This window comes from Silurus aristotelis (assembly GCF_946808225.1).
Source record: "Silurus aristotelis genome assembly, chromosome: 6".
NCBI classification, from domain to species: domain Eukaryota; kingdom Metazoa; phylum Chordata; class Actinopteri; order Siluriformes; family Siluridae; genus Silurus; species Silurus aristotelis.
This window is the reverse complement of record NC_139579.1, coordinates 30,606,848-30,619,682: the sequence shown is the minus strand read 5'-3', so window position 1 is coordinate 30,619,682 and position 12,835 is coordinate 30,606,848. Positions and strand designations below refer to the sequence as shown.

Below are 12,835 nucleotides of genomic sequence, written 5' to 3'. Positions count from 1 at the left end.
CGTTGTTTTATTTCACTGTGTACTGCATCAGCTAAAGTAAATATGGTTGAAATGACAATAAAAAGCTTCTTGACTTGACTTGACTTGACTTGACTTGAAATACTCAAGTAATGTTCAAAACAGATACTCTAAGACTTTCTCAGGATCTATACTTTTACTCAAGTATGATTTTCAGGTACTCGTTACACCTCGTCAGTTGTTGAAGGTTTATTGAAAAACCCTAGAATAGGTGCCTAAATGATGCCACAAAATACAAAGCTATACTAGCAGTCAGCGAAATCCCAGAAATGTATCATAGTCAATCCAAATGAGTCTTCATTTCTCTTTATGTTTATGACAATTGACAAAATTATCATTTTTTACATCTTTTTTTTATTATTATTAATTTTCCTTATAAAAGTAGACGAAATACAAAAGCAAACAGGGTAAATGTTGCAAAATTCCAACGATGTACAATGGAAACCCAAACGGTTGAAATGCTTGTGATGTGAAATCCGAATAGACGAAAGAATTCCACAAATCACCTCAGATCATCAATCCGAACTTCAACAAAGATTTTTTAAAAATTTGTTGTGGTTCTTTTTTCTTTCCCTCTTTGTTTTTAAACTAAATGTGGGAGGACGAGAGGCTACATCGCCGTGAAACCCGTAATGCTTGTGCAGCCTCGAAATGTGCGGAGTCGGCTGTGAGCGACTGGAAAAGTCACGCGCTACTTATTTTTTCACGGGTAAAACACTGAGACAGAAATGCAGCTCCGCAGGCAGGAAATGTGCGACGTTAGAACTTTTACAACTGCCCCGGTTTGGACTTTGGACAATTCCTGATATGTCAAACAGGCAGGCTAGTGTGAAGCGACAGAGTACAGAAGTGTATGAACCTTCCTAGCGCTAGGCGGCGCATACGTGAAGCTAAAGAAATCGACACAAGCGCAATGCGTAAAGCGATACCACTACCATGTACTGTTTATCCTTCCACAGAAATGATGAGCCCATACAAAGCAGCGATAATAAGGGGGCGGGGCAGACATTGCAAATATTAAGAAATATTAAGAAATCGCATCTATCGTATCATAAGACTTCCAAAGTTTTATACATTTTGTTAACAAATATTTTCACTTGCATTTACAATTGTTATTTACAACTCGTTCATTTTGTTCAGCGCATCGTAATTGCTTACAGGTTTAAAAAAAAATTAAAAAACAATAATTAAGAAAAAACGCGGGAAATAAATGGTATTTACAGAGGTAATGAAGATGGTGCTGATGCTGATGTGTAGCTGTAAACCTGCAGGGCTCTATTGTCCCCCTGGCGACAGCTTTAAACCATAAAAAATACAAATAATACAATTCTCTCTGAGATGTGGCAGTGCTTTCTGATTGGCAGGCTTGCGAGACACTGCCAGTGAAGGGGGCGGGACTTGGAAGGTGATGTAGGTCACTCATAACTCCAGTAGCGTGACTTGGAATTGACTGGGCATGAACTCTGTGATCTCAATCAGGAAGGCGGAATGGTTGCTGTAATGTTCGATGATGTTGTCGTCCATGTTCACAAATATCCTGTGAACAGAGAAGATATGAGGTTAACGCATGAGAATGAGGAATATGAAGACAAAATACTGAGACTAGTCATTCAGATTATATAAAACCAGGAGCGGGGCTGTTTGTGGGCCTAGAACCGGGAAAGACATCCTACTATATGTTATGGCGCCCCCTGGTGGATACAGATGAACACTGGGCTGTGTTCAGTCCAAATATTCATGTAGGTTTCTCCATCCAAAAAACAAAAACATGAGCAAAAGACAATCCCTGATTAATGTCAAACTTGCCTACAAATAGTGAATGTGCCCCATTACTAATATTAAAAATCAATTAAATTATTTGCTAGATTTTTTTATGATGTACATTTTCACGAAGTAGCTTCACAGATGTCAGTTTAATTCCCTTATGACCAAAGGCCTGACATGACATGAGGAAGCAACCATTGAGATAAACCAGACTCAAAAAACTGTATTGCAAATAAATCATTTGTCTACTAATGTATACTGCAAAGTCATACAATACTAAGCGGTTTGTGAAAAAACCTGGAAAGAGGCATTTTTTAGAAATAAATCTGATCAATCGAGGGAAGATTAGGTACTTAAGTGAGGGTGAGACAGGGCATAAACAAGTAAGTGCAATCAGTAGAGATTAGTGTGTGTATATGTATATATATATATATATATATATATATATATATATATATATATATATATATATATATATATATATCATTATCTGCTTTGCATTATTTGCATTATTTCCTTATTGCCCATTTAATTTGCTTCATTACAAAACTATTTGCTTAGCTTTTGTATGCGAAAGATTCGTTCCAGCCAAACACCTTTATCACAAATCAAAGAACTGTTCCGCCCAGAAGGAGATGAGTGTGTGTGTGTGTGTGTGTGTGTGTGTGTGTGTGCCAGGTCTACCAAGCCTGAGGGTACACAGGAAACAGATTGATGATGTGGGGTGGAGAGAGAAGTGAGAAGAGAGAGAGAGAGAGAGAGAGAGAGAGAGAGAGAGAGAGAGAGAGAGAGAGAGAGAGAGAGAGAGAGAGAGAGAGAAGGAGTTATAAAGAGAGAAAGAGAGTGAGAGAATGCCACCTAACCTGTCCTGTCTTTCCAAACACTACCATCATGTACGTGTCTGAAGGACCAGCACATTTCATAGAACAGCTACAAAGCCCTAGGCTAGATTACTGACAAATCGTATGGTGCTGTACATTCACATCAGAATGAAAATCTAACCCAGATGCTGACAGGTGCCTGGAAGATCTCTGCATTTTGTAATTTCCCGGCTCTACTACTTTGTCTTCCTTTTGTTTGCCTCTTTCTATGACTTGTTGTTTTTTTTGTCCGGTACAGAAAACAGCAATTATGAAATTCCTTCACCACAGAGTTCTCGCCCGCCCAGTCTGTCAGCTTAAGTTCCAGAGGTAAGTTGACAGCGAAAGACCAAGAGCGCAATCTAAAAATCAGGACGAGAGCGTTTCGGTACATCCCTGCCTTTCTTTATCTCCAAGATCAGCTGTCAATAAGAGTGTAAAAAGGCAACTATCAGAATCCCCACCAATCCCTCAACCCTGCAACCCCCCCTCATCATCCGCTGTGATCGGCACTCACCCTCGTTTGCATTTTTTGAAGATTTTTCCGATGGTGTCTTCTTGCAGGCCGTACTTTTCCGAAATCTGAGCATGAGAAAGGAGAAACAAGATGAGTTTCACATCAAGGATCTGGTGGCACATACAGTGAGATCTTCACATGGAAAACAAAAGGGGGGATAAGAGCGATCATAGTAGAGCAGGAATAAACAAAAAAAATGAAGCAGAACTAACCGCTTGTCTGAGTCCTTTTAGGGTGGGCGAGTTCAGCATGAGGGCGTCGAACACTTCCTCCGACTCTTGCCGTACGTACAGGAGGACTGAGGGAAAAAAACAAAAACGATAAATGATACGGCTTGTTTGGTGGTTTAATTGGGGGTAGATGTTATATATTGGGATGTGGGCGTCATTGGTTTCTGTGGCTCATTTGTTTGATCTGTGAAAGTGGTGTTGGACTGTTCCCAAGACAAAAATCGCAAATGTGAATGTGAGAAGGCGTTTTTTTAAACTGTGAGGTGGGTTTGTGGTCGTTGTGGTAGTTTACTTGTGGTTTCCCGTCATCCATGTAAGAGAGCTTTTTTGTTTTTCTGTTTATGATTATGGGTTTCTAATGTTTTGATTAATTTTGGTGTGGTTTGATTGCGTTATAGTTCTGTGGGTTGTTTATACTGTTTCAGTGGTGGTAGTGGAAGGTACTTTATCTGCAGTGGTGTACAGTAGTATATCTATACTTTACTGAAGTTTTTTCATTTGGGTCGACTTTGAAATCAGTCATTCCTTTTAACGAGTGGAAAAAAATGGTCTAACGCAGCGAGTCACCAATCAGGATCGAGCGCACGCTCTGTTTTTAACTTGTTTTGATTGGCGCTTGGTGTATCTACTGATCACCAACATACAGTTCAGCATCAGTTCAACACCATGCAGAACATTTAAAGAGGAATAAATAATGGAAGAAACTCCTGACTCGAACTATTTGAAAAGAAGGTTTTGGGCTTATGATAATTGTAATAGAAATCAATCAGTGTTTAAGTCATTAATATCATTCTATTAATAGATCAGTGTGCTGAGAGTCACATTTGAGTCTTTTCACGTAAACTGAGTTGATTGTGAGAAAAATGATCATAGGAACATTATAGCCCTAATATTACTTTGGATACTTAAGTACATTTAAAGGCAAATACGTTTGTACTGAAAGTTTAAAGGGACACTCTTTTTTTTACTGAAGTCATATTTTAGTCATAGAGTGTTTCTCTACACATAGTTTGTGAACTTCATCCATTTTGTCTGTGGCTGTGTAATGTTTGTTATGGTGTGATCAAGAGCTTTATTTGGATGCTTTCCTGCATGTTATGGTGTGGTTTTTGTGGTCGTCCTGTTGTGTATGTTATTAGCGGGTCGTTCTGGTGAGTCTGTGGTTTGATGGCGTGTTGCATTTCGTACCTCGCTGTTGTTGTTGATCCTTGCGCGCTTGCTTGACAGGCGGCGAGCCACACTGCTCTGCTGACTCGGAGAAACAGGCGACGCGTTTCAGCGAGTTCCTCTCGTTTTCCTCTGTACTGGTCGTCACAGGCTGAGAGCCAGAAACAACAGACAATATCAAGCATCGGACTAAAAAGGAAAAATGCCTACTGAAAAATGTCCTGCCGTGCCCCGATGGTGCTATCGCTCGCCACATCTAGGCAGGTGCGGCCAAGCGAGGTGTGACATCACACAAACGCAATCAAGCGAGTGTGTATCTAACTGCTTGATCGAGGAGCCTGTTCTCACATACACATGATACTCGTGTGTGACATGATCCCTAAGAAAGTCTATGATTGTATGACATCCAACACTGCGTGTGAGTGTGTGTGTGTGTGTGTGTGTGTAAATGTCTTGTACATGTGTGGGATGCTGTATGCATGCATATCTTATCTGACACCTAGTCTCCTTAAGAGTCTGTGGGAAAGGCCATCCGTGAAAAAAAAAGTGTGTGTGTGTGTGTGTGTGTGTGTGTGTGTGTGTGTGTGTGTGTGTGAGTTTGTCTTCCACTTCCCCTGTGTAAACACGCGATCCTTTTATCCCCATCGTAATAAGGCTGAGTCAGACGTGTGTATATGTGCGTGTGTGTGTGTGTGTGTGTGTGTGTGTGTGTGTGTGTTTGGGAGTGTGTGTGTTTGGGAGTGTGTTCAGGATTGTGAGAGTCCCCTTTGAGCTAATCCTCCGTGTCAGTCAGCATAGCCGTGTCATCACGGGGTGAGTTTCGTTTACTAATGTGCAATCATACTTTCCTTTTCTATCTCTTTATCCCCTTCTCTCTATCTTTTTTTCCCAGGCCCACCTTTTTTTCCCACTACATTTTTTCCCACACTTTTCCTGCCTCTCTCCTGCACTCGATCCCTTGCAGGTGTTGGAACATGACTCGACAGTGCTGCGGCTAACCGCAAATCACAGAATTCCTAGAGGTGTGTGTGTGTGTGTGTGTGTGTGTGTGTGTGTGTGTGTGTGTGTGTGTGTGTGTGTGTTAGGCGTACCAAACGCAGGTTGCTGTAGTGGGTTTCGGGGATAAACAGCACAGGTTGTGTGACATGGTCATCCAGGGTCTTAAAGAACGTGCAGTCCTTCGCAATGGAACTGGAAACCAGAGTCTGTTTTCCTAAAAACAAGCAAAAAACAGACTTTCAGAAACTTTAGAAGTAATGGCACAAGTTCATCAACTTTCTATCACCGAATATCCTCAGCTAAATACTAATTAGCACTGAGAAATAAAAACTATACAAATGCTCACGTTAATAGAAGGGATAAAAGTGCACCATACAGTATAAATATAATATAAAATCTGAAATAATATTAATTAAAAAAACATAAAAAAATCTTATTATTTTTATTTTTAATGGAGTGATGCTTAAATTTGATAAAAGGCTTAAGCTTTGTAGGGAAATACTTACTGTATGCTAATTACAGCATGCTATATATATATATATATATATATATATATATGTATATATATATATATATATATATATATATATATATATATATATATATATATATATATATATATATATATATATATATATATATATATATAGAGAGAGAGAGAAATTGTGTGGACAAATATTTCATGCCAAAACACCTCACTTTGGCCGGTTGACCTTCTGGAAATTTAAAGTTCGAATTAGCTACTTAGCAAACCGAATGCAAATTCGGTTAGCACAGCGGCATTAAGAAAAGCATGCTAATATTCATGCTAATCCAGATAAGTGAAAATCCTGTTAGAGATGAGCACAATGAGTTATTATAGATATATAACGTTTTCGAAAGTTGTGTTTTACTTTATGCTCGTTTAGGGTAGTCAGTTTTTGTTAATAGAATAATATATATAATTTGTGTGTAATGTGTCTAGGTCAAATATTTTATGCAACATCTCACTTTGTTGGAATTAGCAATCTGGCAAAGCGAATACTATTTTGGTTAGCACAGCTACAATTAGAAAAGGATGCTAATCTTCATGCTAATACAGATACATCAGGTTCTAGCAGTACAAATGTTTCTAAAGATGAATGTTTTACTTTATGCTAGTTTTAAGGTTGTGAGTTTTTGTTAAAAAGTAAAAGTAAAAATTCCTTTTACAGAAAGTTCATTAAACCAGGTTTTGGCTTCAAAAATGACTGAAGAACTCTTGAATAGGGAAATCATGAGGAGGAATGAGTTTCAGGTGTGCTTTCTCTACTAGATTTCCGTGATTGCGTAAATGTGATTTTTCATAACAAAGCCTTGCATTTGTATAACTGGTTGTTTCAAGGTGCATTGGAGGACACATACCCCCGTTAGTGGAGTCGGCAACGTTCTTGGTTCGCCTCTTGGTCCTTTTGCGTTCTTCATCTCGCATCTTTCTTTCGGCACCCTGTCGGGAATGAAACACGCATTGACTTTTAATTTCGCTTTTTTTTTTTTTTTTTTTTCGCATGACTTTAACTTTGACACCTCAGTGATTTGTGCCTTATACAATGCTAAGAAAGAAAAAAACAAAAACAATAAGCTGCCAGGTCCATCTGAAGGAAAAAAAAAACACTGGTTCCTCGTTCTGCAGTGATGCACTAAGCTCACCTGAACCTGTCAGACAGGAACCCATTCTGAATGATTCCTCCCATCCTGTACTCATTAATGCTCTAAAAGCTGCTAGCAGTCAAAGAGAAGGAGCACAGTAGATGGAGACGATAGCAAGGACATGAGGGTTTGGAGATTCTGATCAGAGTAGAGGTGAATAAGGGGTTGACTGGTGTATCTTAACAACCAGCAGATACAAACGTTGTTAAGGAGCATTTATAAAGACCAAGTTCTACTATACGTCCCCCCTTAACACCTCTAAATCACAGAGAACATAGCAGTTATGATGAAAGTCTCAAAGCAACTCTCAGCGCAACTTATTTGCTCCGAAGGCACGAGCTCAAGTCATGGATAAGTGCCCTGAGGGCCACAACTGTAGCTTGGTGCTTTTAGTGCACACCTTTATCACCACAAGTTGAAACACTCCAGCAAGGTTTAAATATGAATGGAGTTGAAAAATCTGACTGACCTTATCGCAGAAGACCTTGACCTGGCAGGCGGCTCGGTGGATGAGGTGGTTGGAGCCAGAGCTGTAGTCGTACGTGTCGATCTGCAGGTTTAGTGGAAAGCCTTTTACCCCCTTCTGCGAGGAGAAGTCTGTGCTGAGGGAGTTGATACCAATGTACACCTGTGGAAATCCCATTAAGAAAAATCATTTTTAAACAAAGAGCTGATTACATTTCAGACTGAGCTACAGGTAGGGATCATTCATAATTGAATGAATGATCCCCCCAGAACAAGAGACCGTGAGACTTCCATTAACATAATCACATTTTCATGTATTTGCTCAAAGTTGACTGAAATCGAGCCACAAAAATAGTCCGAACCCATGTATGATGTCACTCCTTAATTCCTTATAAAAAAAAATTTAAAAACCCCTAGCATCACGGATGACGATCGAAAGCATGCTGAACAAAGGCAGCGGCAGCAAAATTTCACAACAATTTATTTCCTCAGGAAAGGTGTGGAATAAAAATGGGAGCATTGGGACATGACCAGGCAAGTTTTACCCCAATACAGAAAGACAAATAAAAGAAAAGCGGGCTTAGCATGCAAAAGGTTTGATGCTAAGCCGGGATCAGCCTCCGTTGTCTTTGTAACCCGTTTTCATTAGAAGGCAAACAACCGAACAACTAAGCTGAGCTTTATCTGTTTTTCTTTTACCACTTTATTTTTCTCCCCCAATGGATACTTAGGCTTTTCTATTTCTTTCTATTTTTCTTTCTCGCTCTCTTTCTCTGTTATAAATTAAATCTTCGTAATTATCAGGCGTGTATATGTTGTTTTCTTTTTCCCCCCTCCTTTTTGATTCCTCTTTCCCTCCTCCACCTGTTCTTGGTTTCGTCGTTCCGCCCTAAACTGCCTTAGGATATTCTAGAGATCTCTCTCTTTTTCTTTTTCTTTTTCTCTTTATCACTTTAGCTCTCTCTCTCTCTCTCATGACAGGTGCCTGGGGTGGTGACATGCCATGGATTCCTCTGCCCTGGTGACACATAGACTGAAACACAAACACACACAGATACACAAAAACGCAAACAGATGGATGAGTGTGATCTTACCTTCGCTTCTTCATTGGTGTTCCAGATGAAGGATAAGGCGTTAAAAGCGACCTCGTCTACATTACTGATGCCGCTGAAGACCTCTTTGTAGTCGGCTGGAGGGAAAAGTATAAAACTGAGTACCGAAGGGTCACATGGTCAAATGAGATATGCTTTCTAAAGTCTGTCACTATTGATAATTGTTTCGTGTTCCCATTGCTAACACACCTTCTCCCACTTAGAGCTAATTAAGAGACTTTTTGAGTCAACTTGGGTGTGTTGGATCAAGAAAAACTGCCCAGGGGTACTTTAGTCATGAGCAACGATTAATATTCAATTTTAATATAAATAAAGATAAAGTGCAATCAGATAAGGGTCTCAAAAGATTAGAAAGAAAACCTGACACCGGAAGAATCGGTTTAAAGAGACAGGGACGAGATAACTGTTTGTGTGTGTGTTTGGATAGTACCTACCGATATCAATGACCCTCTGCTTAGCGGTTGGCTGCCGCGCGTGCCAGTGATTCCAGCACTTCAGCTGTACCTCAGGACTCTTATCATTTTCGAACACCGCCATGATTACAGTCTGCATAAGAGATAGCGAGATCGAAACAGCAAGAAGAAAGAAAAACATTGTTAGAAAAGCTTGCTATCAAGCTAATGTTCTTTGTTCGTTTTGTGAGCGAATGTAGACGGTGCTGGAAAACAGGTTGCCATGTTTTGGCCTGAAGGTTATTGGTGAGTTCTGGAAATGTAGTGACGAAAACTTCCATCAAATGCCACCAGAACCTCCTTTGGTTGTTTCTAATGCTACAGAGTTAAGTGCTAACATAACTCATGTACATTGTCCTGGCTGAGAGCGGTGACAGGATGATTGTTTGCGAAATTATCCTGAGGTAAACCGTGTCATTAAATGTCGCTTAGCGCTAGGCTAAACGTGCCAGTAGATCTTTCAGCACATACAACATTTTAGAGTTGTAATGAATGCGAGTTCTTTGTGGAACTTGAACTGGAACTGTGAATATTCGAAAACCGCCTAGAACCTTCTAAAATCTTTCCGAACCTTATACCTTTCAGCTATTTGAACCTTTTTCTACTGGATCTCCACAAATACAAGCTTTATAAGGACCTTTCTAATCTCCCCGAGCTTTTTGAACTCTTTGTTAGCTTTTTAATGTTCTTCTTATTTCTAAATTGTTGATATTGATATATTTACCTTTGACCACTTCTAGAATCCTGCAAACTACCAAAACATTTTCAGTCTGTTTCAGTTGTTGTCATTTGTTAGTTTTTTTCCAGCTATATTAACTTTTTGTTGTATCTCCACATCCAGGAGGAGATATTTCCAACCTCCAAAAGGTCTATAAATTTTTTTGGTATGGATTGTTCCTTGTAGTTTCTTGGTTTTAACCTTATTCTAACCTTTAGATAAACTTTTGGATGATTACAAACTTACCAACCAACCGAAGAAATACCTTCCTTCTTGTGATTTGTTTGGTTTTGATTGCTGCAGATCCTTGCATGAACTTTAGACTACCATGTTCTACCACCTTGTTTATTTAGGCTTCCTATTTTTTCAGGTTTTTAGCTCACCTTCACTTTGCTGCACGAGATCCCAGCGCTGCTGTCCACTCCCTGCAGGGTGATGGGGTAGAACTGGCCCTTGTTCAGGTACACCATTGGGATCTCAGTGGTCTTGCTTTGGGAGGCTTGTGGTGCTCCGAGAATAAACTGAAAATCATTCCTACTAACAAAAGAGAACACAAAAAAACAAACTAAATAAAAGCCAACCCCAAAAAATCAATAGTGTACAAAACAATGTCTTGTCCCTGGGGCAATGTGTATTCTTAGCAATTGGCAGAAGTCCTTATGAATGGCAGTCTAGAGTGTAATTATGTGTTCCAGTGCACGGCTCACCTGAACCTCTCATGAGGAGAGTTCGAGTATGAGTCGGAGTAATCGGGACTTGGGTGGCCCACAAAATCACTGCTGTAGCCTGGAGGCTGTGTTGGTAGAAGACAAAGAAAGAAAAAAAAAGTTCATTAGTTTGCATCAATAAAGTTATCATGAGTCATGGCATTGTTTTGTAAATTTAAAACCACTTGTTGCATAGCGATACATTAATCGTCTGTAAACTCAGAATACGTACCTCAGTGCTGGCATCTGGGTAAGAGGTATCCGAAGGCCACATTTTTTGAGGCGTGTTGAGCAGAAGAGAATCGAATATGTTGTTGATGGCTTGCTTTTCGTAGCTGTCGCCTGCGACGGCCTGAACATAGTTGATGTTGCTTGGAGAAATTTGCTTGGTGTTGGAAATGCTATCGGACACCAGCTTCATGAAGTGTGAGTTTTGTAGAGGTGTTAGCTCAGGGGACGAGCCATTGGGTGTTCTGGAAGATAATTTAACATAACTGTTGAGGCAGACCAGGATTACATGCGCTACTTGAAAACGGTACGGTGAAGTGAAAGTGGCTGGGTGAGTTGTCATTCATGCTAGCGCTAAAACAAATAAAACTCTGACTAGTAGCAGTGATTTGAAAACTTGTTAAAGTCAACAGAAACAGCACTCAATCTCGACAATGTTTGAGGAGGGCTGGGTGGGAGCTGTTTGTATGAGTAATCCGCCAGCTCGACCTGTGTTTGACTTTCTCAAACTCAAGGGAGAAAAAAATATACTTAATCAGCAGCCATTTTTCACCAGCTCAAAAGACCAGTGACTCAGCTGTGGGGAAGAGAATTAGCTTCTTCAACTGCTCTGACCTTAGTTAAACTTGAGCTAATCTTGCTAGCTTTCGTACTGCACACTAGAGGAGTGGCGGGAGGAGAAGTCATAAAACCTGCGAGGAACGCCTACGTTAGCTTTTTATACACCTGCCACTCTCGTCTTTCTTTGACAGTTGGACAGGCACACCTCGATCCTTTCCACGCTCGCCCATTAGCATGAATTCGGGGTTTGGCTTTAATCTGAGTAGGATGTACAACTAATCGAGCATGCATGCTGAGAGACACTGGAGAATTAATTTTGCTTTGTTGGTTTGCTTTACCTGTCCATTGGTTTGAATGTGCTGCCACCGTGTGAATAGGAAGCCATCTTCTGCTCTTTCGGAGTCTGTACAGAAGAAAAAAGTACAAGAATTAATGAATATGTTTGTGATACAATTGAAAGTTCTGGTCAAAGTTCTTGTTGGTTTGGTTGGGATTTTTCACCTTGCAAATATCGCTAAAGATCGAGATGCTGTTAAGTTCCTCATCCGTGAGCCTGGATTTCGATTTGTTGCTATCAATGTCCATGTAGGTTGTCCAGGAGTCCATTAGGTAATCAGAGTAGCATGGGTAATTAAAGCTTTCGTTTTGCAAAATCATCAGAGCCCTAGAGCGAAATGAGACAGAACAGGTCAGAATGTTTACAAACACTCGTACACAAAGTCTTCCAGTTTGCTAAGCATGTTGAAAGCAGGAAATATATTGAAAAGTGCACTAAAGGATTTGGTGGTTTCAACAAATTCTACTTGTTAGCTATGTTGTATTGACATCAGTTATTGACGGATACCTTTAATGTATAAACAACATAATTCATTTAGATTGTCTTTCTGCAACTCATGCAAATCTGAAGTCCGATACAATGAACCGAAGTGGGATGTCAGTTTAGTCTGAAGATCACAAACAAAGCCTAGGCATTAGGAAAGGATCACTGATCTCTCCACACATAGGGAAAGTGGATCTATTTTTTCAGGTCTTTCCACGGCCAGGGATAAGCGGCTGGTGAGCAAACAGTTAGTTTACTCCTGACAAGACCTCAAGCACCTGAGCTCAAGACAGAGCCTTGTTTGACCAGGTGAGAAGCCTTGTTTGGCAAATGAACACGTTTCCTGTTGAGTGACAGAAGTTCAGGTTCTGGAATAAGGTTGCCAGGTTGCTAAAACTCTGCTCAGTCAAAGCTACATGAATGTAGTCCAGTAGTTTGGCACTATTGTTATTGCATTGCCAAAGCGAGATACGCCATGCCATGTGGTTTCAATGCCCTTATTTAGTTTCTGGGTTACAATGAGCAGGTGAAAACTTGCTTTTGTGATTC

General features: G+C 40.1%; 1 protein-coding gene across 2 annotated transcripts in view; it reads right to left on the bottom strand.

Annotated features, from left to right (window-relative positions):
- Positions 1-312: 312 nt before the first annotated feature.
- grhl3 (grainyhead-like transcription factor 3) overlaps positions 313-12,835 on the bottom strand; it is a 13,368-nt gene continuing 845 nt past the window's right edge. Inside the window, exons 2-15 of one of the 2 annotated variants that reach the window (XM_083544005.1) lie at positions 11,968-12,130; positions 11,805-11,869; positions 10,910-11,150; positions 10,678-10,763; positions 10,354-10,504; positions 9,235-9,346; positions 8,783-8,877; positions 7,693-7,851; positions 6,939-7,020; positions 5,648-5,769; positions 4,578-4,707; positions 3,372-3,457; positions 3,160-3,224; positions 313-1,555 (exon numbers count right to left, since the gene is read on the bottom strand). In XM_083544005.1, coding sequence (XP_083400131.1) covers positions 1,438-1,555; positions 3,160-3,224; positions 3,372-3,457; positions 4,578-4,707; positions 5,648-5,769; positions 6,939-7,020; positions 7,693-7,851; positions 8,783-8,877; positions 9,235-9,346; positions 10,354-10,504; positions 10,678-10,763; positions 10,910-11,150; positions 11,805-11,869; positions 11,968-12,130 — 1,675 coding nt within the window. In that variant the 3' untranslated portion in view covers positions 313-1,437. Of the gene's footprint in view, positions 1,556-3,159; positions 3,225-3,371; positions 3,458-4,577; positions 4,708-5,647; positions 5,770-6,938; positions 7,021-7,692; positions 7,852-8,782; positions 8,878-9,234; positions 9,347-10,353; positions 10,508-10,677; positions 10,764-10,909; positions 11,151-11,804; positions 11,870-11,967; positions 12,131-12,835 lie in introns of both variants that reach the window. The other variant, XM_083544004.1, reaches the window with a different exon arrangement.